At 38.5% G+C, this 27,906-nt stretch overlaps 1 protein-coding gene across 5 annotated transcripts in view; it reads left to right on the top strand.

Moving 5' to 3' along the window:
- HNF1B (HNF1 homeobox B) overlaps positions 1-27,906 on the top strand; it is an 89,942-nt gene that overhangs the window by 9,107 nt on the left and 52,929 nt on the right. For 4 of the 5 annotated variants that reach the window (XM_031967567.1, XM_031967565.1, XM_003769978.4 and 1 more), the window contains exons 3-4: positions 2,889-3,153; positions 6,073-6,311. In XM_031967567.1, coding sequence (XP_031823427.1) covers positions 2,889-3,153; positions 6,073-6,311 — 504 coding nt within the window. The remainder of the gene's footprint in view (positions 1-2,888; positions 3,154-6,072; positions 6,312-27,906) is intronic. The other variant, XM_031967566.1, reaches the window with a different exon arrangement.

The raw sequence follows: 27,906 nt of genomic DNA, 5'->3' as shown, positions 1-27,906 counted from the left end.
AGCAATAGGTGTCAGAGATGAGATTTCAATCCAGTTCCTCCAATTCTAAAGCCAGTGATCTTTCCACTGTATCATTTTGTCTCTTTTATTCTTGAGGATTGTTTTGTTTTGAGACTGTCAAATAAATATTCCAGTCCTCTAGGTCCTTGAAAATATCAATTTCAACATGAGCTATTATTCAGTGATCTCCATGATAGGCAATGTGACATAATGAATAAAGCCCGATCTTGAAATATTCTGACAGATTTTAGTTTATAACCAAGAAGCAAGTTGCTTAACCGCTCTGAACTTCTATTTCCTCATCTATAAAACAGAGATGCTTATAACATCTGGAATATTTACCTGGAAGAGTTGTTATGAGGCTTCCATGAGATAATAGGAAGGACTTTGCACATTTTCAAGCAACCTATAAATACTGGTTATTCTTATTCTGAGTGTTTGGCCTAGCACAGAGAGTAGGGAAAACATAAAAAAAATGAGCCCCCATCAAGATGTAGGTCTCTAGAAAGCAATTTGTAGGCTCATAGGAAAAAAAAAACACATGAATAATTGCTATTCTGGACTGTTGTGAGGACCATATATGAACAGACTAGAAAGTAATTTAAAAAGTACAAAGCACAATTCAAGTTCAAGATATTATTGCTATTCCTGCTGCTATTTATTTACCTTATTTCATTTCTGACTATATTTCAAAATGTGTCTAAGACTGTCAAAATGTTCCTTGGGTTTCTACTGAACCCATTTCACAGATGGAGAAATTGAGTAACTTGGACAAGAGACTTGTAGTCTCCACTTTGGTTAATGACTCTACCTGCTAGTAAATCTAACTACTTAGAGCACTATTTCAATGATAAGAGAAATCTTCCTGTGAAGGAATCTTCCAAATCAGATGAGTTAACAACAAATAAGAGCCTATGGAATATTCTGTCCTTCTCTCTTTCAACCTGGCAGATGGCCACCCATCTGAACTCATAGTAGCAGAGTCAGAACTGAGATTTAGAAACAACCTAGTTCAACCTTCTCATTTTTGCAAATGAGCAAACAGGGGCTGTGAGAGTTTAAACGAATTAATCAAGGTCACACAGGTAGCAGGTAACAAAGGTGAGATCATGAGATGTGAAGTCTTCAGACTTTAAACCCAGTGCTTTTCCCATGGTACCACACTGCCACGCAAAATTGATTCTGTGCACTGGATTCAGTGACAGACACCATGAGTTTCAATCTTAGATTTACTCTCTATGTTTTCCCAAGGGATAATAAAGAAAATTTAGAGCTGGGAGGGAATTTTATTCATGAGGACACTGATGCCCAAGGATGAGAAATCATTTTATGTCTTTGGGCGTCAGTGTCCTCATGTATAAAGTTCCCTCCCAGCTCTAAATTTTCTTTATTAATTTCTTTTTAATTAAAAAATTACTTTGTTTTTCTTGATATATTTTGTTGTTTCTCATTAATTTCTGAAAATATCCCTTCCCTGTCCTTTACCCAGGGAACTATACCTCATAATCAAGATTTTTAAGAAGGAAGCTTGATATCCTGTGATCTGCTAACAGAAATGGCCAATCTTTAAAAGCCTGGCACGTTATGATGGAAAGTGGTCCATCTCTTGGCCAAGGGATAGTGAGTCTAAGGCCTTGGCCCATCATAATCACTTGTAATTAATGATAATGCTATCTAGAGTTCCAATGCCTAGGGCACATTCAAAGCATCCAAGAAAGGAAAGGCAGTGAATGGGCAGAGACAGAATTTGAAACCAGTTCAAAGAATCATAGTTTTGGAGTTGGAATGGACCATCTAGTTTAACTGCCTCATCTTATTGATTAAAAAAACAAACAAAATAAAAACTACAACTCAGAGAAGTCAGATGCTTAAAATCACAAGGTAGGGAGTGATGGAAGATTCAAACTCAGGTCCTCTAATTTCAGAAACTTTCCACAGTACCCCACTATCTTCCTGGTCTGGAATCTGAATTCCTGGTCTGTTACATACCAGCTATGTGAACCCTAAGCAAATCATTTCTCTCTGGACCTCAGTTTCCCCATCTATACTGTAAGACTAATACTAATGCTCATATTTCCTATCTCACAGGATTGTTAGGAGAGAGGAAAGCTCTTGCTATAGAAAGTATTTACTATTATTAATCTTCTTTACTCATAAAATAATCTCTTTAGGGGTTAAGTGAGTTAACCTGTAAAACTTTTCTTATTATTGGTAATTCTGTGCTATAGAATTCTGGAATGGACATCAGTAGGTGTGTGCTTATGTAGATAAAAAGGGTCCCATCTAAGATGGTTATAGAAAGAGATTAAATAATTAATTTAACAAATCTGAACCTCTAAGGCACAAACAACTAAATACATTGGTATATAACTATTCAAATTCCCTGCATACTTTTTTAAAAGACTCAAAATGATATTTATAAACAGTTTGCCCCAAAGCTTTGACTTAAAGAGATTTAGTGCCAGGGCTTCATAAGCTAGTCCAACCTAGCCAAGAATTCTTTCTGTACCATGCTAGAATAAACAAAACAAGAGAAAACGGTCTTTGGTTTTAGAGTATTGCTTCATATCTGAGGGTCAAATAAAAACAAATGGTCTCTGAAACAATGGTTCATGGGAATGGAACTCCTTGGGAAAAAAAAAAAGGAATAATACAGGCTAATTACAAACATAGGTTTATATCTGAAAGGGACTAAAGGGGCCATCTAATGAAAACCTTTTATTTTATGGATGAGGAAATTGAGTCCTAGAGAGGTAACATTATTTGCCCAATAATAGGTCAGAGCTGGAGTAGAAAATTAAGAGAAGGGAATGTAGGTGTTTATTTGTCTGTCTGTCATCTGGGTGGAGGCTACAGACCCTATCAAATCTACTCCTTTCTCTTTTCAGAATTCAACCAGACAGTCCAAAGTTCTGGAAATATGACAGACAAAAGCAGTCAGGATCAGCTGCTGTTTCTCTTTCCAGAGTTCAGCCAGCAGAGCCAGGGGGCTGGGCAGCCGGATGATGCTTGCTCTGAGCCTGCCAACAAAAAGATGCGCCGAAACCGCTTCAAATGGGGGCCCGCATCCCAGCAAATCTTGTACCAGGCCTACGACCGACAAAAGAACCCCAGCAAGGAGGAGAGAGAAGCCCTAGTGGAAGAGTGCAACAGGTAATGACATTAGCAGTTCTATTAATAAATGGTTATTAAGCGCATATGATATTCCAGTCACTGTGTTTAATACCGGGCACATTTAGATGTATCCACACTGTGTTGGCAAATAAGCCTGGGGAGAGAGGGCCATGATAGCCACACCTCCTAGAGACTGCTTAGGGACGGTTCCCATGGAAACCAATTCAGGTCATTGAAGACACCTCAAGAGACAAATGCAAACCAATTGGAAGCTATTGATGGTCAGATGAAATGGGATCTCTGGCATGTTTTCAGGGAGGCACGAGTCTGGTCCCATAGAGGTTAATTAGATTTAGAAATAAAGCTGTCTTTGATCATAGGCTTTAACCTTGGCCAGTGATCTTTCCCATTGCTGGTTTTGAGACAGAATGGAGCAGTGGATAGGATGCTAGATTTGAAGTCATAAAGACCTGACTTAAAATCCCACCTGAGACATTTGCTAGCTGTGTGATGTTGGATAAGGCTTTTTTAGCCTTAACTCTTCTCATATCTCCATCTATGATCAGGGGAAGTAAGCAAAATAGAATGGAGAGTTCAGATCTGCTACAGTCTGCCTCAGTTAAGAAAATTATGTTAAATAATTCATTTAGAGCAGAGGCCTGCAGGCCATATGAGGCCTTCAAAATCATTTGGTCTGGGCCTGCCAAGGTAACTGCAGGTGATGATGAGTTGAAAGCTGAGAACAACAATTTCCCATTGCTTGAGCTTTTAAGTTTTGTATAGCTCATGAAATATGTTATAAATATCCAAAAGTCCCTTGGCAGAAAAAAAAGATTCCCCACTCCTGATTCAATAAGCATCTACTACATAGCATTTGGTGGGGATTGGTACAGCTATGTAATACAGTGGATAAAGTGATAGATCTGGAAGTAGGGAGACCTGACTTCCAATTTTTTCAGCCTCGGACACTTACTAGCTGTGTGACCGTGAGCAAAATACTTAACCTGTTTGCCTCAGTTTCCTCATCTATCAATGAGCTGGAGAAGGAAATGCTAACCTCTCCAGTATCTTTGCCAAGAAAACCCCCAAATGGGGTCACAAAGAACTGGACATGACTGAAACAACATACAAACTGGACTATGTACTGAAGAATATAAAGACAAAAAAATCTCTGCCCTCAAGAAGCTTACATCCTATGGATAATAGTACATAGTATGCTCTCATTGGCATTATAATATTGTTGTGATTATTATAAAATATATTATAAATAAGTTATATGCTAAATTATATTATCATAATATCACATATAATAATATAGCCAATGTTGATATCACTGCTATATTATATTAACATCATATTAATATCATAGCATTACTGTACAATGATCATAATTATATGTGCCACATATAATTATATAGGCTATATAATATATTTACATATACTATTAAATTATGAATAAAGGATAATTATTATGTATCTGTGGTTTGAAAGACCCATTTTAATTGAGTTAATTTGTTAGAAGCCCTGAGACATTAAGTGTATATGTCTCAACTCTGCCTCTTTTATACAGATTTATAGGTCAACAAGTAGTTATTAAGTCAATAAACTTATTAAGTGCTTGCTATGTGTCAGAAGCTGTGGGCCAGTTATAGATCTATAAATGTAGGAATGGTTCTTAGAAGAAAAGCACTAGACTTCTCATTTTATAGATAAGAAAATTAAGGCCCAGAGGGCTTTACCTGAGGTCACACCGGTAAGAAATGCAAGATTCCAACCCCATTTCTTTGATATCAAACCTAGCAAACTTTATGCTTCTGTCCCTCACATAGATTTAACATATATTTTGATTTTGATCTGAAAAAACTCAAGTCTCAAGACTATAGAACCCATATTTTCATCATTGTGCCATACTGTCCTCCAGCTATAGATATGCTTGAAACCTATAGGATAGAGGTTCTGTAAGTCTGTGAATCTGGATCTGATGTCTTTTTTTCTTTTTAATTTTCATTACTGTATTTCAATAGAATAGATTTCCTCTCCAATCTATTATTTTATTTTATATATGTGAAAATATTATTCTGATTTCACTACACTGCCAAAAAAAATCCCATAATTAGAAGGAAGGAAGAAAAAAAAAGGAATGGGTAGGGAGAAGGAGAGAGAAGGAGGAAGAAAGACAAGGGGCAGAGAGAGAGAGAGAGACAGACAGAGAGAGAGAGAGACAGAGAGAGAGAGAGAGAGAGAGACAGAGAGAGAGAGAGAGAGAGAGAGAGAAGGAGAGAGAGACAGACACAGAGAGAGAGACAGAGAGAGACAGAGAGAGACAGAGAGAGAGAGACAAAGAGAGAGAGAGAGAGAGAGAGAGAGAGAGAGAGAGAGAGAGAGGAGGGAGGAGAGAGAGAGAGACACACACACACACAGAGAGAGAGAGAGGAGAGAGAGAGAGAGAGAGAGAGGAGGGAGGGAGAGAGAGAGAGAGAGGAGGGAGAGAGAGAGAGAAGGGGAAGGAGGGAGGGAGAGACAGAGACAGAAACAGAAAGACAGAGATCCAGATTCAGACCCAGAGAGGCAGATAGACAGAGAATCAAAGGGAGACTGTTTCAGAAAGAGATATAGAGACAGACAGAGACAAGTGACACAGAGAGATGGATGGAGGAAGAGAGACATAGAGACAAAGAAGAGGAGAAAAAGAAGAAAGGAAGGAAGGAAGAAATCTTGCTGTAGATTATGTAGTCAGCAATTCTTTGGAGACCTTTTGTTCTGGGGAATTTGGGGGGAAAAGAGGAACTAAAAGAGCCTGTGATTTAGAGTCAGTTGTAGAGATCAGTTTCCTCTCCATCCTCAGGACCCTAACTTTAGTCTCATGGCATTCCTAGCAAGGACTGTTGTTAACAACTGTTGTTGAACCCTAGTTCCCACCTTTTTATCTTGCTATATCTCTCTTTTATTTGCTCACAGGGCAGAATGTCTGCAACGAGGAGTCTCCCCATCTAAAGCTCATGGCCTCGGTTCCAACCTGGTTACTGAGGTCCGTGTCTACAATTGGTTTGCCAACCGCAGAAAGGAGGAGGCTTTCCGCCAGAAACTGGCCATGGATGCCTACAGCACAAACCAGCCTCACGGCTTGAACCCAATGCTCTCCCATGGTTCCCCGCACCACACGCAACCAAGTGCCTCTCCTCCAAGTAAGCTTTCAGGTAAAGAGTTTGAGTGGGCACCCCTCCTCCTAAAGGCTTCTGAAGTGGGTGGGACCTGGTCCTCTCATTGAGCATCTCTTGTTTCTTCCTGTTAATAAAAGGAGAGTTTCGGAGCCAGGATATTTCTTTAAGGAGGAAGATAGGTTTAGAGAAAGGATTGCGACTTTTGCCCATGAACCCTTTCTAATGTCATTATATAAGGACCTACCTTGGAAAGGCCCCTTTTTCTGTGTCCTTGTCTCTGGAGATGTCTGCTGATTCAGGAATCCATCAATCAATCCTTATTTATTAAATTCCTACTATGTGCCAAGTACTATGCTAAGATCTGGGGATGCATCGGATGGGAAATGGTGAAAAGGCACTGCTTATGGCTTCAGAGGCCTGGCATCTGAGTAGTGGGTAGAGGTATCTGGATAGAGGCCACAGAGTCAGGGCCTGGAGGGAAGAGAGGAGAACTCTCCTCAAAAGACCTTAGAGACAGGAATTCCTGAAGTTTGCCTCAGACACTTAGTAGCAGTGTAATCCTGGGTAGATCATTTACCATCTCTCAGCCTCAGTTTCCCTGTTGCTTTACTTCCTTTATGATTCACAAGGTATCCTGAGACCCAGATGAGGTGATGTGTGTACACCTTAATGAAGTTCATAAATGTTAAGATGTATGCTATTCAGTTAAGAGTTCAGAAGCATTTTTTGGTGAAGATGGGCTTTTGGATGCTTACAGCATGTCTTAAGGATTGAGAGGCATTGTCCTTAGTGGTATCCCCAATGCTCTGGGGAGTACAGGCTCAGCCACTAAGTGGCTGCTCTCCAGCCATATCTCCCTAGTAGATTTCAAGGCATTCTTTTTTATTTTATTTATTTATTTTGCTGAAGTAATTGGGGTTAAATAACTTGCCCGGGATCACACAGCTAGGAAGTGGTAAATGTCTGAGATCAGATTTGAACTCCGGTCCTCCTGATTTTAGGGCTGGTGCTCTATCCACTTGCACCACCTACCCCCAAGGCATTCTTTTACTAAGCTAAAATGGAAACTTTTCTCTTTAATATTCTTCTAGGTCACCCTGATACAGCCCACTATAATAGTGACTTTGAAGTCAGAGAACCCATATCTGAATTTTCACTACCAGAGTGATCTTGGGCCATCTCACTTGAAAAAAAAAATCTGTGTCTCAGTTTTTTCATCTATAAAAATGAGGTGGACTAGCCTCTGAGATACCTTCCAGTATTAGATCTAGATCTTTAATCCAAAGAACTAGAATTGGACTGAGACCAGAAAGGGACTTATTTTCCAGGGCCAACCCAAGTGTAAAAAAGATTTCATGGATTGGCAAGATATTCTCAAATCAGGTTGGGCTAATGATCCAGAGAATACCAGGAAAAGTATTCAGAGGCCATGACTGTTCTCTCCCAAGCTGAGAAAAAGCAATTTCCTTCTATGAGGCAATAAACATCAGCCAAGAACTCAATTAACAAACACTTATTAAATGCCCACTGTATGCCAGACATTGTGCTAGGTAATGAGTATACAAAAAGACAAAAGTGGATTGTTTTTGTCTTTATGGAGTTTATGATCTAATTTAGGCTTCCCACCCTTTGTCCTTAACCACGGAAAGCTGGGAGTTAGGGGATGAATATGCTCAACTAGAATTAGTCAATTGGCCAGTCAATAAGCATCTATCAAGTGCTCCATATATGTCTGCAAAAACAGTCCCCTCCCCTCAACGAGTCTATAATCTAAAGGGAGAAGCAACGTGTAAATAGCTAGTTCCATAGGGAAGAGATGGAAGGAAGGCACTAAGAGCAGGGAGGATGGGAAAGCGTCTGCAGAAGGAAGGATCTGGCCTGAGTGCTTAAGGAAAGATAAGGCAGGATGAGGGGGTTCACTCCAACTCTGGCTGGTACCCAAGCTGTTGTGAGACCCGAATGAGAATGTGCCAAGTGCTTGGGGGGTTGCAAAATGCTCTGTCAATGTCAGGTATTATTATTATTGTTATTCTTGCTGAGAGATAGGAAGAGGTGGTGGCTTGCTGAGAGCCCAGGGAGCCCCTGGGAGAGGGCTGGGTTTAGTTTCAGGGTAACTCAGTTCCTCTGGGGAAAAACAAAGCGTTTCAGAGGAAAATAGCACACTGGCAGTGGCTAGTGCTGAGCTGGGTTTGTAGTAAGCAAAAGGACTGAATGGGGAAGGGGGGAAGGAGGGGCTGGGGGGGGGAGTAGTGGGGCCAAGGGGCATTCTTGGGAATACAATGTACATTGTGCTGTACCTGTGATCTCCACACCAAAGTCAGGGAGCCTGAGCTGCAAACAAAAGCCCAGCAGCTTTCTGACAAGCCGAAGTCGTGTGGAGGTCACCATGGGGTCACTAGCTTAGACTGCTCTCTTCCCTCCTGGGGCCAATTCTCTGTGCCCCCCATTAGAGGACTTCATGGCAGAGTGTGCCAAAGCAGGCAGGAAAGGCAGGGACTGAGAAGCAGCCGTGCCTGGAAGGAGTGACAGGAATACAAGAATGGATGTGCCCACTTGAAACCCAGAACCCTCAGGCCCTTCCCAGAGTTGGGAGCCTGGCTCCATGGAACCCCAAAATGTTAGGACTCTAAAAGTTTTTCCATCCAAACTCCAGAGTCAGAGAATCTGGCTTCAAATCCCATCTCTGACATTATCTATGTTACTTTGGACAAGTCTCCTTAAGTTTCCTCCTCTGTAAAATGGGGGAGAGGAATTGAACAATATGATACCTGATGGTTAAAGATCTAAGATCCTCTAATACTAAATCAAGAAGCATTTATTTATTAAATGCCTACTGTATACAAGGTACTATGCTAGAATCTGGTGTGGGAGTACGGAACAGACTGAAACAGAAATAATGTAATCTCTGTTGGTCCTCAAAGATTTTACATTCTACTGTGGAGGGACACACACACACACACACACACACACACACACACACACAATATCCATAGGTAATTTGGGAATGGAAAAAGGGGAATATTACTAACTCAAAGGAGATATAATTTGACCTTAAAGACTCTTTGGGTTAATTTCCTCCCTGGAAAAAATGAGTTATAATGAAGTAAAGTGATTTGCCCAACATCACATAGTGACTGAGGGCAATGTCTTGACTTCCAGTTTCAGTTTCTTTCCAATATGCTAATAATAATAATAGCTAGCATTTGTAGCATTCATTATTGGCAGCCACAGGGCTAAGCACTTTACTATTATCATTTCCTTTGATCTTTAGCTAATTTAACTGGAGAAATTGGATTAAGGAGAATGTGTCCAAGCTAAAACTGGGTTCTGTTTCCAAATCATTGAGATCTCGTGGATATATAGGATCTCCACGGATCTGGTAATTTTCTTCCCAGAAGATACTGGGGCCACTAAGGTAGCTCGTAATGAACAGTCCTTGAACCTGAGCTCCTCTTCTCATTACCCCTTCGGAAAGACCTGTGTTAATTTAGCTTCTTTAATGGAGTATCTGTTATAGGCCCACATATAAGTTTCTTATTGTTTGTGATAAAATTATTCTTAGGAAAAAACAGGCCTTTCTGAAGTGGCTCAGTGTAGGCTGAACTCATCTGATATTATAATCAGAGGAAAAAAGCATTACCAATTGTAGAAGCTCAGGATGGACCAAATTCATCTTCCTGAGTTCAAACCCAGCCTCCGACCATACTAACTCTGTGACCCTGGTAAGTCACTTAACTATGTTTCCTCATCTGTAAAATGAGTTGGAGAAGGAAATGGCAAACCACTCCAGTATCTTTGACAGAAAAATCCCAAATGGGGTCATGCAAATGACGAACAACAACAAATCACACAGACAGATTCAATTCAATTCCATTAGACAAGAATTTATTGAGCACCTGATGTGCCAGTTGATGGGAATAGAAAGACAATTCTTGCACTCACAGAGCTTATCTTTTACTCAGAGAAACAATCTTGTACAGGATAAGAAAATACAAAGAAATGCAAAGTGACAGCTGGGAAGAAGTAAGGAAAGGCCACTCAGAGGAAAGAAGTTGCCTAAGTTGAACCTTGAAGGGAGTGAGGACTTTGAGGAATCTAGACCTTGGATTTGGAAACAAAAAGCATATCAGTCTCAATTTCCAGAATTAGCTACCCTATTTTCCATGTTGTTATTGTTGTTCTGTCATTTTTTTCAGTCATGTCTGACTCTTTGTGATCTTAGTATTGGCAAAGATACTGGAGTGTTTTGTCATTTCCTTCTCCTGCTCATTTTATAGATAAGGAAACAGAGGCAAATTAGGGTTAAGTGACTTGCTCAGGGTCACTGAGCTGGTAGATGTCTAAGGCAGATTTGAACTCAGGACTTTCTGACTCCAGACTTGGTGCTCTATCCACTGTGCCACTTAGGGTCCCATGAGTGCCAGGAAAATTGGAAAGGTTTTTCTTTTGTATACATTTGCTCTTCTTTATTTTTCTGGGATTCCTCTGCATTAGTTAATCACCAACAACCCCCCTAATTTTTTTATGTCACCTACAATCCTTATTGTATCCTTTTTTCTTCCTTCTGTCCTCTATGACAAAGCATTAAAAAATGGAAAAAGTAGTTCAGCAAAACAAGCACATTAAGAAAATCTGACAGGATCTACAGCGCTCCACACCCATAGTCCCTGACCTGTACAAGGAAGGGAGGGAGGAGCCTTCTCTTATCTCTCCTTTGGGGCCAGGCTTAGTCAGGATAATTTCAGTTTTAATTGTTTTGTTGCTGTTCATTCTTTGGTCTTGCCAATTGCTTAAGACAAACTTGGCAAGCCTTCTAGCTTTCTCCTTCCTTTCTCACTCTGTCTTCCTCAAAGAGACCTAGCGTGTCACACATGGCATCTTGAGAACATCTCAATGAGTGGGAGTGATGGTAATGTAGGCTTCAAATTTAGAATCTTTGAAGTCATCTAATGTAACTCACTCTCTCATTTTACAGATGAGAACATTGAATCCCAAAGAAGTGAATTGTACTTTGATTCTATAAGCAATTATTAAGCACCTTATTACATCTTAGGGATAAGACACTGGGGACACAAAGGCAGAATTGAAGGAACTTACCTTCTCCTGGGATGGGGTGAAGTGAGTTATAAGTCACACAAAGATTATTTACCTAGTCTTGGAAGGGACCTCAGTGACCATCTAGCCTAAATCTCTTACTTTAATGATGAAGAAACTGAGGCAAAGGGAAAAGTGACTTAGCCAGGATCACTCAAGTAGAGATGGGACTTGAACCCATTCTATATCTCCTGAATTAGACCTCTTTAAATTATGACTCCTTAGATGGCAAGGATAGAGATGGTAGAGAAAGGAAAACAGGAACTGAAGCATATGTAAAAGTGTTGGTTTCTTTCTCTAAATCCTATAGGATATGCTCATTTTGTTCCATCGTGGCCACAACTATGAAAGAGATGATTAATATTTGGAACCTTAATTAAAAATTAATGGGAGATGTAGTACAAAACATTGCAAAATAATTGTTGGTATGGGTCTAATGATTGCTTTTTTAAAATAATGATTTAAAATTATTTAAAACTTAAATACAAAATAGAAAAAGAAAAAGAACATTGCCATGTGCACTGCAGAACATGAGTATTCAAAATATGAAACAATAAATTTCCATTTCAAGAAAGTCTATATGTGATTGCCTTTTTAAAAGTAATTTTGTTATCTTTTTAATATCACAAATATATTCCTTCTCTTCTTTATCCTTATAACAAAGAATTTAAAAAGAGGGGGGAAAAAAAGTTCAGGAAAAGTAACATGTTGAGTTCTGATGTGATCTGTAGTATTCCACACCCATAGTCCCATACCTCTGAAAGGAAAGGAAGGAGTCTTTTTGAGAAAGGCTATCTTGTTGTGTTGCCTTATTAATCCCCATTTGTAGCTAAGGCCTGATAGGCAGGAATATAAAATCTCCTGGGCACAGACAGGGAGGAGACATGGCTACAGGAAGAAGAGACTATCTCTTTTGTGAGGATCTCTTGCGTTCTACAATCCGGTAGAAAGAAATGGATTGAGATTCAAGATAGCACAAAGTCCTAAGACTTCTTTGTAAATGTAATCATGGATGGACAAGCCATTTTCCTTCTCTGTAGTGAAGTTTTCCAAAAGGTTGAACGTCCTCTCGGTTTTTCAAGTCCTTTCTTGCCAGTTGAGTTGAGAGTGCTGGCCCACTTTGAGCTGTTCATCTTTCCACCATCCATCCACCTTTTGCAAGTCTATGATGACCACAGGCTGACCCTAGCCCTGGAATGTCCTCTACAATAGGATCAGTGGGGGGGAGGAGGAGGCGAGCTTTGCTTCTGTCATGTGCTGATTGCTTACAAGGTGCCCTACAAACACATTGTCAGCAAAATCAGCTGTTTTCAGTGTTCTTCCCGGGTTCGACAATAATACACCAGCATGCAATACACCAGCATGCGGCCCAGGGTTGTCATGGCGTTTTCTCCCTTATGCATGCTTAATTGACAATTAAGTTAGGGCTTTGAACGAGCCTGGCTTCCTTTGATGTGCCTTCATCTTTTCCAGCAAGTGTCACAGGGGCAAACCTTTGTTTTCCTCTATTAGGGGACCGCAGTTACTGTAGCAGTGTCCAGGGGTTCATTTATCTTCAGCCTGGATGGCCTTTGTCTCTCCCATCCCAACTCCAGCCAGCAGGAGCTATCCCTAGTTATAGGTCTCAGTGACAGGCCATTCTGAACCTCCTTTTGAGCCAAATTGGAGTGATGGCCTCCGCCTTGATTCTGGAGCTGAATCTAGAAAAAAGGCTCTGGAGAGGTCAGAGAGGAAGGCAGAGGGAATTGATGGGACTGTTTGGAGACTGGTACTGGGTATCGATTGTTCTGAAAAAGAAGGAGGAGAAGGAAGTTGACATGGAATGAGAATCTGGCTATCCTTGGCATGAGTCAGAATTTCTGCCTTCATGAGACTTACAGGTGGCCCTTTATCATCATACCCTTTATCCTTGAGAACAAGGAGCTGGGCTAGGTGCCTTCTTTCCCTCCCCCCCCCCCCAAAAAAAAAGAGCAATCAGAGTAATTGCAAGCATTCTGGATGGAATCAAGAGAGTTTAATTCTTGCTTTTGATAGCTGCTTGTTGTATAACCCCAGGCAATTCCTCTCTGTGTCTCATTCTCCTCATCTGTAAAATGGAATAATGATACTTGTCATTCTTACTTTGCAAGATTGTGGTAAGCATCATATGTAGTAATAGATTTAAAGCATTTTTTGAGTCTTAAAATAATTTCTAAGTCAGCCATTATTCATCTTTACTTTTCTGAGCTCTTTCATTCTTCCCTGTAGAGCAGTATTGTCAAAATAAAAAAGAAATGGTGGCCACCAATCGGTATATAAGGATTCCTGTGAACTGTGTATGGAGTTGGTTTTAAAATGTAATGTTTTCTATGTTTATTATATTTTTATTTATTTTGTCAAATATTTCCCAATTACAGTTTAATTTGGTTTTGGAGACTTGACTTAGTGTTTGACACCTCTGCTTTAAAAAAGATTGTAGATTGAGAGCCAGAAATAATCTCAGAGGCTATTGAATCCAACCTCTCAACTTTAAGATCAGAATACTGAGGCATAGAGAATTGATTTACTTGCTGAAGATCTAAGTTAGGATGTGGGGTCTTAAGAAAACTTCACCATATAGAAGGAAAGTAGTTGGTCCATGAGTGCATGTGAAAGTGTCTTAAGACTTTCCACCATCTTGGGTCTCAATCCATTTCTCTTTCTACCAGAATGTGGAACACAAAAGACCCTCACAGAAGAAATAGTTCTCCTACCATCTATCTTTTCCTTCCTGGAGCCATATCTCCTCTCTGTCTATGCCCACCAGGTTTTATATCACTGCCTATCAGGGCTTAGCTACTGAATAGAGATTAATGAGGCAACAAGACAGTATAGTGGTTCTCAAACTTTTTGTTCCCAGGCCCTCTTTACACTCCTAAAAATATCAAGTACTTCCTCCCTCCTAAAACTTTGTTTATGGGTATGTGGGTTGTGTCTAATGACATTTATTGTATTAGAAGTTAAAATAGCATAGTATTACTACAAAAATAGTTTTGACTTTGTGAATCCTCCTGCAAGGCTTTTAGGAACCCTCAGGAGGAAAATTCACTATGCGAACTGCTGACATAGTAGATAAAGCATTTGTCAAAGGACCTGGATTTGAATTCCATTTCTTCCATTGGCTAGATCCTGGGCAAATTACATTATTTCCTCAGCTTTCTCATTTGTAAAACGAAGTGTCTGAACTAGAAAGCCTCTGAGGTTATTTCTAGTTCTCCATCTGTGATCCTATGTGTCTTTCCCCAGAATCCTCAGCATGTACCACAATTCATCTTCCTCTCCCAGAAGTCAGGTTCTGTCTTGCAGGAAAAGGAAGCCAGTGCCTACTCCAGAGAAGCTCTGCCCTTCCTAAGAGTTGGCATCCCCAAACTGAACAAGCAGTTATTTACTGTGAAGTCAGCAGTCCACCAATGATATTTCCTTCCCCTAGCTTCTTCTGGCTCCCATATCCCCAGAACTCTTTTCTGGGAGGTTTGGGTATGTAGCTGGGGAGGGGGTGTTGGTATGAGTCTGATCTGTCTGTCTACTTTACTATATTCTCCCTAACTCTTGCTTATAAGACAGCCTTGTCCCTTGAGCTGGGGGGACAAATGAAAGCTTCCTTTCACCACACCCACCCCTAGCCTTGCTGGGATTTGAACTGCCCTTGCAATCTGAATGCCTGCGGGTACTAAATGCCTTAACAACTTAATGGGGCCCCCAGACGGGGACCCACGGACCCTTTGCTCACCCCTGGGAGCTCCTCCTTCCCCTCGACGAGAGACAATGGAAAGCAATTTATGAGGGCAGTCATAAAAATATTCATCTTAGCAGCAAAATGCTCCTTGCTCCAAGTAAATAATACCCGTTGTCCCCAAGGACTAATTATTTCAATTCAGAAAAAGGAATAATTTTGAGCTCTTCTTTTAAAAACTTCTTTATAGTTGGAAGCAAACAATTTGTTTAGATAGCATGAGGTTACTGTAAAGGCATTGTTTCTGTTCTCCTATGTCTTAGGACTTTGCCTGACAATCCCATTATCTGTTGGATTTGAAGATCACATTATCTTACAGAACCACCCCATAGGTGATCATTTGAGGAAGACAATCAGGATATTAATAAGATTAGCCTAGCTGACCATCAGAACTGTCTGCTGTACCCCTACCTTCTAATAGTTAACTAGCTAGATTCCGGGGTCTGCATACAAAGAAACCCCGCCCACCAGACCAGGAGAGCCTCATTTGCTCACAAAGAGGACCAGCCAGAGAGATATGGAAGCCTATTGTGATAAATTGTTTTTGTGAACATGCCTATCTTCCTGAAGGATCCTTCAAAGATTTGAGGACTCTGAGTACAAATGTCACCAGTATTGGAGAAGAAAGAGGGTCTCCCGGAAGCCCAGAGCACACACATGGTCAATTCCTAGGAGAAGGACTCTTTCCATATCTTTGATGAAGGTTCTTGGTTGGATAATCCAAGTCAAGAACTAAAAGCCAGATAGATGTGGTGGGAGGACATTTGAGTCCCATTCATTGGGGTGTTCTCAGTTGAAACAATACAAACATACTTGAAAATAGTAATAGCTAACATTTTTATAATGCTCTAGAGTTTACCAAAGTATACGTTATTCCATGGGGCCCTTAACTTCAAAATAAGAATAAAATAGGGAAACGTGAACAAATACATTCCACACAGACAGGGTCACTGCTTTAGAGGTTAAAGAAACCTTTGAGTCTTGATAAACCCTGTTATTTTATAGGTGAGGAAACTGAGGCCCAAAGGTGAAATCATTACTCAGTGTCATGGAAGGAAGGAGCTGAGATTGGCCCTTCTACCTTTGTTGCTGTTGTTCAGTCATGTCATGAGCTTTCATATGATCCCACCTGGGGTTTTCCTGGCAGAGAAACTGGAGTGGTTTTCCATGTTCTTTTTCAGCTCATTTTACACATGAGAAAACTGAGGCAAACATGGTTAAATGAACTCAGAACTTCTCGACTGCAGGAACCCCCTGAATCCTCTAATTTAAACTTTAGCATCTTTTTCTTTATAGGGAAAGGCAGCTAGATAGTACAGTGGATAGAATGTTTGGCCTGGAGTCATGAAGATTCAGCTTTCTGAGTTTAAATCTGGCCTCAGACAGTTAGTAGTGTATGACCTTGGGCAAGTCACTTAACTCTGCCTTAGTTTCTTCATCTATAAAATGAGCTGGAAAAAGAAATTGACAAACATTTTAGTATCTCTGCCAAGAAAACCCCAAATGGATTCATGAAACATCAGACACAATTTTGTTGTTGTTATTTTTATAGTTTTTCTGCACTTGCCAACTTTCTGTACTGACTAACAAATGCAAACATTTTCACAAAGAAAACTAGTGAGAGAGAATTGTATGTATATAAAACATGAAACTAATTTTGTAGAGCTTGTTTTTGTTTGTTTTGGTTGTTGTTGTTGTTAAGGCAATTGGAGTTAAGTGACTTGGCTGAGGTCAAATTTGAACTCAGGTCCTCCTGACTTCAGAGCTGGTACTCTATCCACCGCACCACCTAGCTGCTCCCTGCTTGTTTTTTTAAAAGTATATACTGAATCCAGCAATTTGTTTCAAACCTATCCTGTTTATCTTTGATACCCTCTGAACCGCCTGCAATCTTTTTTGTGTAGCTTCTTTAAAAATTTTATTGCTACTTATTTTTATACCTTCCTTTTGGGGGGCATCTCTATCATTAACTTCTTTATCTCCCCCCCTCCCCCCAGTGAAGGCTTATCCTCCCTTGTAACAAGTTGGTATAGTCAAATAAAGCTAATAGTCATATTTTCCATGTCTGAGCACACGTCTCATTTTATTTCTCTCATTTATTTTAACTCTTCCAAAGTTATTTTTCTTGACAAAGGCATATAAATTGTTCTACTTCTGCTCACTGATAATGTCTCCTCAGTTTTCTTGCAATCCATCCATTCATCATTTCTTAAGATTCAATAATATTCCTTTGTAGTCATATACATTAATTTGTTCAGCCATTCTTTAATTAATAGGCACTATAACAACAAAAAAAGAATTACTATGAATATTTTGATACATATAGATCCTTTCTCACTTTATTTAATTTCTTTGTAGTACTGCTGAGTCAAAGGGTATATATATATTTTTGATACTTTGGGGAGTATAGTTTTACATTTCTGTCCAGAGGAAACTTTTGCATCTACAATCTGCATCTTCTAATACAATAATTTTATTGATTTTGTTATTAATATGATTTGTTATGTTTATAGTTTTGCTAATATTAAACCAATTCTGCATTTCTGGTATAATTCCAACTAAGTTGTAATATATAATAGTTTTAATATATTGTAGTAGCTTCTTTGCTAACATTTCGTTCAATATTTTGCATTGATATTTATTAAGTAAGGTAGTTTTTTTCCTCTGGTTTATCAGAATTGTATATAGAAGAAACTTGGTACGATTTATTCTTTTCCCATTTTGTAAATAGTTTATGAAATATTGAAATTCATTCTTCTTTGTCTTTGAATGTTTGAAACTCGATGGTAAATTCATTTAGTCATGAAATTGGGGTGCAGATCTTTGGGACATAATTTCTGTTTTTTTTTATTTCCCCCCCCTAAGATTGAGTTATTTAAATTTTCAATGTCTTATTCTATTTATCCAGATATTATATACTTTTGTAAATATTTGTCTACTTGATATGGTATCAATTTTGTTGGCATGCAATACAGAAAGATATTTTTTAGTAATTTCCTTTATTTCATCCTTTCTCATTTTTCATATTAGTAGTTTTGTTTCTATCCCTCCTTTTAAGAATCATAGGTGTTAGCTTATTTTATTAGTCTTTCTAAAGCTCCTGTTATTTTCAGTTTTAATATTACATTTAATAGAGGTTTTTTGTTTTATTATTTTTATTTATTTAAAAATTTTTTGTTAATATTTTCTTTTTTTTTCAGAATTTCTATGCCTCATTTACAAATTTTGCTATATTTCTAGTTCTTTTAATTTTACTTTTACTTCATTGTTCTGTTGTCTCACTCTTTGTTGATAAAAGCATTTTTTGTTATAGATTTTCCTCTGAAGCAGAGATTCTTATTTTTTGGCAGTTTAGTGAAGCCAAACCTTCTCAGAATAATGTTTTAAAATGCACAAAATGAAATACATAGGATTACAATGAAGTCTATGATGTTGAAATAAAGATGCATTTTTTTTCCCTATCCAAGTTTATAGAGTCCTTGAAAGATTAAAAACTTCTATGCCAAGGTGTACTTTGCTCACAACTCAAGTTCTGCTATATTGTCCCATCATTTTAAATTGAAATGATCTCTTATTTCTCTGATTTATTCTTTGGCCCACACTCTTAAGGATTAAATTATTCTCCATTTTAAGTTTTAATATTTTATTTAAAGGTTTTGTTATTGATGATTTTTATAGTGTTATGGCCAGTGAAGAGTCTATTTAATATTCCTACTTGTCTGCATTCCCTAATGAAGTTTCTATTGCTATGTAACTTGATACCTTTTTGTAAAGGTAGTATATAAAATTAAGAAATTTGCATGTTCCTTTTTTTTACTTATTAATTGCCAGAGATCTATTCATTCAAAACTTTTCTAAATTTTATTAATTTCCTTCCTTAAATTTCTTCTTTTTATCATTTTACTAGATTTGCCTAGGTCCAAGGAGAGTTGATTGAGATCTTGATTTTTGATGGAATAGATATTAAATTCTTGAATTTAGTTTAACTGTTTTATATTAAATGTCAACCTTATATAAAATACCTGTATTATTTCACTGTCTATGATACTTTTAGTTATAATATAGTTTCCTTGTTTATTTCTTTAACCCTGTCAAGTTTTATTATTTTTCTACTGTACTGTTCATATTCTTATCCTCTCATCCAGACCCCAATAACTGGTTTTTATACTTTCCTTTCCTTTAGTTCTCCTTTTATATTGCACCCTCCTTGGTTGTTTTGCTTTCTCCATGACTTTGCTCTCCCTCTTAAGCCTCTTTTCTCATTCTTTCCCTTCCCCTTTTGAATTTAATGCATTACTCTGCCAAACTCCGCGTGTGTGTGTGTGTGTGTGTGTGTGTGTGTTCAACTTTTCTTTAGCTGTTTCAAATAAAAGTGAGTTTCATAAGCTATCCATTCTCTCTACTCTTTTTTCCTCGTTTATATGTTGTTTTTCACATACCATAGTCATGAAACATATAAGTTCTACCACTTTCGTCCTCCTTTTTTTCCCCCATCAATATTCTCCTCCCTCCTTTTTCTTGTTTTAAATAAAACTATACCTAGGCCCTCTGTTGTTCTCAATTAATTCACTATGTAATCTTGAAGATGTTAGGAGTTCAAAGGAACAAATTTCTTCTCCCCCAATAAAATATAAGGGTACCTAGGTGGTACAGTAGATAGAGTGCTGTATGTAGAGTAAGGCACCTTTGTGAGTTCAGATCTGACCTCAGATATTAACTGTGTGATCCTGAACAAGTACTCAATGCTATTTGCCTCAGTTTCCTTATAAACATATAAACATAAACAGTTTCCTTATAAAACAAGCTGAAGAAGGAAATGACAAACGACTTCAACATCTTTGCCAAGAAAACCTTAAGTGGGGTCAAAAAAGATTGGACAAGACTGACCAAAAATAGAATGTGAGGACTTCATCATTGTTTAGCCCCTTTCAATTGTTCAAAATTATTTACTTTTCTTGATTTCTTTTAATTCCAGTATTTTCACTTTGAGGGTTCAACGCTAATATTTTCATCAGGAATGATTAGAAGTCTTCTTCTTTAACTTCACTACACACATACTCAGTGTTTTGGAACAAGTCTTTCTCAGTTATAAGCCTATCTATCTTTTGGAATTTCATATTCCAAGTATTTTTTTCTCCATTAAATGACAGAGTTAGGCTCTTCTAATGAGTGTCTCTCTTGGGGATCTTCCAACCCATATTTCTTCATAGTGTTCAATATATTTACTTCTGTCTCCAACTTAAATCCCTAACTTAGATTTTTGCATCTGGGTCAGACTTTGCTTTTTTGCTCTTGCATAGGGTGATCAGATTCTAGTTTGTTTTTGACCTGCATTTTCAACTACTCTTGACTTTTGGTTGTCTTGTTGTGTTACCCTGGGTGAGCTAAAGAAACTTATGGATTTTTCTCTTTGGATTAAAAAAAATCATTATTCAAGCTGTCTTTTAAAATTTCTATTTGTAATTAACTGTGAGTGTACCAGTGGGAGGCCTGAACTTTCCTGTGATCTTTCCATGTCTTTTATCTTTACCAGAAGCGTATGAGTATTTTTGACAGAAAGGTAACAAGGTATAGTTCAAACAAACACCTGAGATTCTGAATCCATCTGCTGCTTATTAACTGTGTCCTTTTTTGGGGAGTGGAGGGACATTTGGAGGGAGAGAGGGAAGAGGTTATTCAACTTCTCCGAGCCTTAGTTTTCTCTTCTGTATTAGGAGGGATGAGAGGTAGTATGGAATTACAAATAGAGAAGTGACTTACTGCCTCTGACTGTATCACTATCACTATATTTATTCCATTTCACCTTTTAGTGTCCCCAAGCTATTCTTTAAGATTTAAATTGCAATGCAGATGCTGCAAATCATTTTCTAGCTGGGACCCTCCTAGGAACCCAATCCCTGATCAGGTTAAGAAAAAAAGAAAGAAAGAAAGAAAAAGTAATGAGGCAGCTAAATATCGTAATGGATAGAACACTGGAACGCAAATCAGGATGGACCTGAGTTCAAACCCAACCTCAGACACTAGCAGTGAGACCTTGGGTAAGTCCATCCCTTAATCTCCACCTGCCTCAGTTTCTTAATTGTAAAATGAGGCTAGTAATAATACCTACATCCCCAGGTTATTATGAGGATGAATTGCTCCAGCTATCTAACTTCTAGGACTACGAGGATGTTCCAATGAGGTAATTTATATTGAAAATTTTGATAACCATAAAATATTACATAAACATAAGCTAAATGTCCTCTTCATGTGTTCCTCATTTTTTAACATCTCTGAAACATTTCAAAACAGGTCTTTTGCTAGGCAATATTTACAAGAAGCTCCCAAATGCAGTTTATTCCACTTACTGCCTGGGGATGCCTTCTCAGGATACATACACTGGGTGGGGTGCAGTGGGGTGGAGAGGCTGCCCATGTCCTTGAGAATGATGGGAGGTCAGGTTCACAAGTTAGGAGTGAGAGATGAACTTCTCTGTCCTCTATAAGTCATTTTTGGCTTTACATTACAAAGAGTTGTAAACACCTTTTTACAAAGCCTGTTGGTAATGGGTCTGCCAGTCTACCAGTCAGGAGAGACACTCTTCTTAAGAGGCCAGGCCTTTGTTCTCCCCTTTGCTGGTTCCTCTATGTATTTTTTAAATGGGGAGAGCTGAGAAGATGAAGAAAGTGACAAAGAAGAATCGATCTGAATGTAAGAAAGAGAAAGGGCAGTGAATGAGTGCTGGGAAATCAGTTCACCAGGAGTAGCTAAAAGATCTTCCCTGTGCTCAGCTCAGTGCCTAGCACTGAATAAACACTTTTGATTCTAATTGTTGAATTGATAGATGAAGCCTTCAGAGCAGACTTCAACCCCCACAATTCATAATTACTGTGCCTTTCTTTAGCTTTTTTAGGTGGATATTCTACTTCTGGAACATGGCCCTAAGATCTAACATGAAGAAATTTCCTCAGAAGCAATCTTTTTTATTAGGCCAGCCCTTTGGGGGGGGGGGGTCAAGAGTTAACAAGGAAAGGACTCAATCATTTTAATGCTTTCTAGTTCTACAGAGTAAACCTTAGCTCAGGCTTTCTCAGGGCACCCACTTCATCAACTCCCCCAGAGTTAGAGAATAACATAGAACAGATGATCTTTGGCTCTTAATTACTTTCCAAGGGAATGTCAGCAACCTTCTTTTGGTTCACAGAGCCATGCCAGATTTATGATTCTTTGGGACAGTTTTAGATTGTCTCCTTAGCATATCCCCTTAGCTCCTGAATTGAGGAGCCTCTGGAAGCATCTGTAAAGATGAAGAGGAGCAGGCAGTTTCACATGAACTAGGGTGATCAGTGGAAGGGGTTTGAAAGGGGTTTAGTGTGGAGTCATTAGAAATGTGATGTCCTAGCTTTGCTCACTACTTGGGTAATTTTGGGCAAGTCACTGGTATATATCCATCTCACAGAATCTGTCTGGTTTTTGCTTTCTTCATCTTTAAAGTAAAGGGATTGCCTCCTATGGATCATGAAGTGAATTGACTAGATTGTCTCTGAGACCCCTTCCATTAACTATTTAGAGATGCTTCTAAAAATCTCTTCCTGTTCAATCTGTGATCTTGATGCTTTCTGAAAATGGTATCACATTTTTCTTTATTTTTTCCCTTGTGAGTTATGAATTATTTTATTGCCACTCTAAGATAATATAGTTTCCTTTAGAGTGTTGTGGCTACACGGATTTCATTTATCTACATAGTTTAAATAATTACCTTAAAAATAAAATATAACTTAGTTTTTCCTGGAGCTAACCACTTTTTAAAACAATTAATTAGGAAGCATTATTAAATACCTGTTTTGTGTTTGGTGTTAGAGATACATCCTACCCCCCCAAAATGAAATCATCCCTATTTTTGTGGAGCTCACATTTTTTTGAAGTAAAAAAACATAAGCTTTTGTATATAAGCTTATTGGGAAGAAATCTCTATGGAATTTGAGTCTAACCAGATTTGATGGGTTCAAATCCTGCTTATGATGCTTACTATCTGTATGATCTTGCCCAAGGTAAAGAATCATTTATTAAGTTCTTACAGTATACCAGGGAGTATACTAAGCATTTTATTTTATCTCATTCCAGGTCACAAACTTTCTGAGTGTTACTTTTCTCACCCATAAAATTAGTGTAAGTGGATCAGTTAGCTTCTGAACATCCTATCAATTTTCAATCTATGATTTTAAGTACTTAATGATATTAAACAGAAAATAAATATGAAGTAGTTGGGGAGGAAGGGCACTAGAGACACAGAGAAACAGTACTCCTCCTCTTCCAGGAAGATAAAAGTCTGGTCAGCTCTGGTATCTATGACAAGTTAGGGAGGTGGATTAAAAATGAGATACTTCCTTTTGTGTGGAATGGAATGGGAAAATTCTAAATTATGTTTAGAAGATAATTAAAACAATACCTCTGAGAGACTTTGGTACCTCTGGGTTCAACTCAGAAAGCTGAATCTCCAGTTGGGATATGTGCCATTATATGATTTTATAGCTCCAATCATTGTCTATCCCTCCCTCTCTTCTTCCCTCCCTGGCCAGGGACTATGTGTTGTTAGAAGTCTTCCGGCTTTATTGGGGGGTCATCAGAACTTTACAACAGCAGCAGATTGGGAGGAGCCAGTCACAATAAACAGATTTACAATGGATATAAACTAGACACCTTATAACTCAGGACTTTCAAAACTTTGAGTGGCAGTCAAGAGTCTGTCTGTTCACTGAAGGGATGACTTTAAGAAGTGATGGGGGCTGTAACTCATCTTTGACAACTGTTGTTCAGTTGATATACCCCAGGAATCTGAGCTTGTACTTTCTCTGAGGAACATTTTGATCAGTGATTTGGATAAAAGTGTAGATGGCTCAATTGTCCAATTTGCAGATAACACAGAGTGAGGAGGGATGATTAACCTGCTAGGTGTCAGAGTTGGAATCCAAGAAAAGTTCAACAATCTCAGAACAGTGGTTCTCAAACAATTTGAAGGGTCTCAGGATCCCCTTTCATTCTTAAAAATTGCTGAAGATTCCCAAAGAGATTTTGTTTGTATTGGTCACATCTATTGGTATTTTCCATGTTATATTTAAACTAGGTAAAATTTTAAAATTTTGATTACTTTAGGTAAGAATGACAACATTACATATTATGTAATCACTTTAATGAAAAAGAACTATTTTTCAAAACCAAAAAATAATTAGTGAAAAGATTGACATTATTTTACATATTTTTGAAAATCTCTTTAATGTTTGGCTTACTAGTAGATGATTGGATTCTCTACTGCCTGGTTTGGAATTAAATCTGTTGCAATATGTTGTTTTCTTTGCAGTATGTAAAAAAATATGGCCTCACCAGTTGTGTGAAAATTTGGATTTTATGTAGTTTGAAGATTTGTGTTTTACTAGGCAAATAACTTATTAGTATTATTGTGAAAACAGTTTTGACTTGGAGGATGCTCTAAAAAGGTATTAGAGACCTCCTGAGAACCTATAGGCTAGCAGGGGTCCTCAAACTTTTTAAATAGGGGGCGAGTTCACTGTCCCTCAGACTGTTAGAGGGCCGGACTATAGTAAAAACAAAAATTTTGTTTTGTGGGCCTTTAAATAAAGAAACTTCATAGCCCTGGTTGAGGGGGATAATCGTCTTCAGCTGCCGCATCTGGCCCGCAGGCCGTACTTTGAGGACCCCTGGTAGAGCATTGGGTTGGATCTCAGAAGATGAAATTCAATATGAGTAAATGTAAAGTCTTAGAGGGGCTCAAAAAATCAAGGTAGAGGAGGAATTGTTAAATAGCAGTTTGTCTGAAAAAGATCTCTAGGGTATTTTTAATGGACTGCAGACTCAAGAGGAATCAGCAGGCTGATCTGCAGCCCCAGAAGTAAATGAGATCTGGGGCTGCATTAAGAGAAACAAAGGTTACCGGAATGAGGAAGTGATAGTGCCCCTGTACTCTGCCCTAGTCAGTCAGTGTCTGGAGTGCTGTGTATCAAGCTAGACCCTGCGCTTTAAAAAGCATATTGATAATCAGATCATCCTAAGGAGGCTGATAAGATGGCTAAAGACCTTAAATCCATGTCCTGTGTGAATCAGTTAAAGAAACCGGGCATGCATAACCCAGAGAAAGAGTACTCGGGGAGTACAACGGGGAGAAGTTAAAAGAAACCAATTTGATCTTCATGTCAGGGGGAAATTCCTATTAATTAGAGCTGTCCCAAAGTAAAAAGGGCTGCCTTGGGAGGCAGTGAGTCCCCTTGTGTAGAAGCTTGTTGGTTAGGCTTCAGTGGGACTTTCTTTCAGGGATGGATTAGATTAGATTAATTTCTTAAATTGTGGTTCTCGATCTTACATGGGATCTTATAGTTGAATGTAAGGGTCACAAAATTATGATTTATTATCAGCAAATATTTGATTTGTACACCTATTTTATATATCTACATATCTGTGGTCATATAAAAATTTCTTGAGTGAAAGGGGGTCAGGAGTGGAAAAAAGTTTAAGAAGCCCTGGGATTATAAGGGCTTTCAAGGTCCCTTTGAGCTCTCAAATTCCATGAACCTGTGAGTGTATCACTCTTAGAATCTTTCTTTCTTTTTTAGGCAATTGAGGTTAAGTGACTTGCTCAATGTCACACAGCTAGTAAGTGTTAAGTGTCTGAGGCTGGATTTGAACTCAGATCTTCTTGACTTCAGGACCAGTGCTCTATCCAGTGAAGCATCTAGCTGCCCCTACTATTAGAATCTAAATGAGATTTTTTTTTAATTTTAGAAAATTTGGAAGGCATTTGAATAATAATAATAATGGTAATAGGAATAGGAATGATAGTGAGGTAGATCACATTTGCATAGTATTTAAGCTGTTCAAAGCACTTTATATACTTTACCTCTTTTTGGTCCCTAAGATAAGCCTGTGAGATAGAGTGCCATTATTATCTGCATTTTACAAAGGACCAAAGTGACTCTCAGTAAAATTAAATGACTTAGTCAGGGTCAAACAACTACCTAGTTTCTGAGATACAATTTGTCTCTCTCTCTCTCTCTCTCTCTCTCTCTCTCTCTCTCTCTCTCCCTCTTTGAAGGCAATTGGGGTTAAATGACTTGCTGCCCAGGGTGACACAGCTAGTAAGTATCTGAGATCACATTTGCACCCAAGTCCTCCTGACTAAAGGACCAGTGCTCTGTCCATTGTCCCCCCAGCTATCCTTAGAGGTAGGATTTGAACCCAGGGTTCTTCCTGGCTTTGAGTTGCCAAGCAACTTCAATAAAAACTTCTAACTTGGTCAATTCAGTTCTACATGCCTGGGATATAAAAACAAAGATGTATTAAATACATTTCAAATAATTTTGGGGGGACGGTAGCTAAGTACAATGGTTAGAACACACGACCCGAAGTCAGGAAGTCCTGAGTACAAATTCAGTGCCAGACATTTGTTAGCTATATTACCCTGGATAATTCATTCATCCTATCTCAGTTTCTTCATCTGTAAAAAGAAGGTGATAACAGCCCTGACTTCCAAGGATGGTTGTGAAGGTCCAGTGAGATCAAATTTGTAAAATTCTCTGCAAATGCAATTGAAAATTTTGCAAAGTTCCGAATTCCATCATAGTGGTGAAAGTCACTGAAAGGCAGGGTGACCAGTATCTTGGAACCTACCCCTTCCCACTACCTCTTCATTTAGTTGTGGCAAGATTGCAGCCAGTACAATAGCCTCCTACTAAATGTTTTAATGTACTTTTTTAGTCATTTTGCTTCTCCCAAAATCTCTCTTGGGCAATTAAGGGTCTAGGAAGCATTTATTAATCCACTCTGCCTCAGACACTATATTAGGTGTTGGGGATACAGAGACAAAAGAAAAAATTCCTGGCCCTAGGAACATTCTATTTTATTTGAGAAAAACAACATACAAGATTAGTATAAGAAAATATTTAGAATAGAAGGAGGCACTGACAGCTAGGAATGGAAAGGGCATCATTGAGGAGTTACTTGAGTGGAGCTTAGGTAAAAACTAGTGATTCTATGAGAAGGGGTAAGGAGGGAGGGCATTCTAGGTGGGAAGAATGACAAAGGCATAGAGAATGGAGCTGAGGAACAAGAAGGAGGCTCATCATGCTGGACCAAAAAGTTTTTAAAAAGGAATTTAAAAGGAATATCAGGACAGTACTTAGTGTTCTGATATTGGCTTTCCCCCCCTTCCATCTTTGAGGACTTAAACAAATGACCTTCTCTTAGTCTTTTCCGGGAATGCTGATTGTCAGTATAGTGGAAGGGAGAAAGGGAGGAATTCTGGATGTGGACTTAGAACCCTAGCTTTGAATGCTTGCTCTGCTACTTATTATCTGTTATGTTCTTGGACAAAATCACTTCTCTCTTCCAGATCTTAGTTTTCCCATCTGTTAAATGAAGGGTTTTTACTTGATGGCTTCTGAGGTTCCTTGAGGCTTATCTGATCTTCCTCTGGCTCTATGACCCTGAAATACTTTCCAGTCCTAAGTAATAACTAAAAATTTTGAGATTTGTAAAGTTCTTTACATATTATTTGATCCTCACAACAACCTTGTGAGGTAGATACTATTATTAGCTCCATTTTACAAAGTCCTTAAGACTGTGAGATTAAATGATTTACCTAGGAGTTAAATCTAATACATCTCTGAGCCAGATCTTCCTGTTTCTAGGTCCAGTACTCTATCCACTATAATACCAAGCTGCTTTAAATCTACATTGCTGGGTTCTTCATATAGGATCCTTCTCTCCAAAGCTTTTAGAGAAATCTCCTAGCTGCAT

Source organism: Sarcophilus harrisii, chromosome 4 (assembly GCF_902635505.1).
Source record: "Sarcophilus harrisii chromosome 4, mSarHar1.11, whole genome shotgun sequence".
NCBI classification, from domain to species: Eukaryota; Metazoa; Chordata; class Mammalia; order Dasyuromorphia; family Dasyuridae; genus Sarcophilus; species Sarcophilus harrisii.
This window is presented reverse-complemented; position numbering and strand designations above follow the sequence as displayed.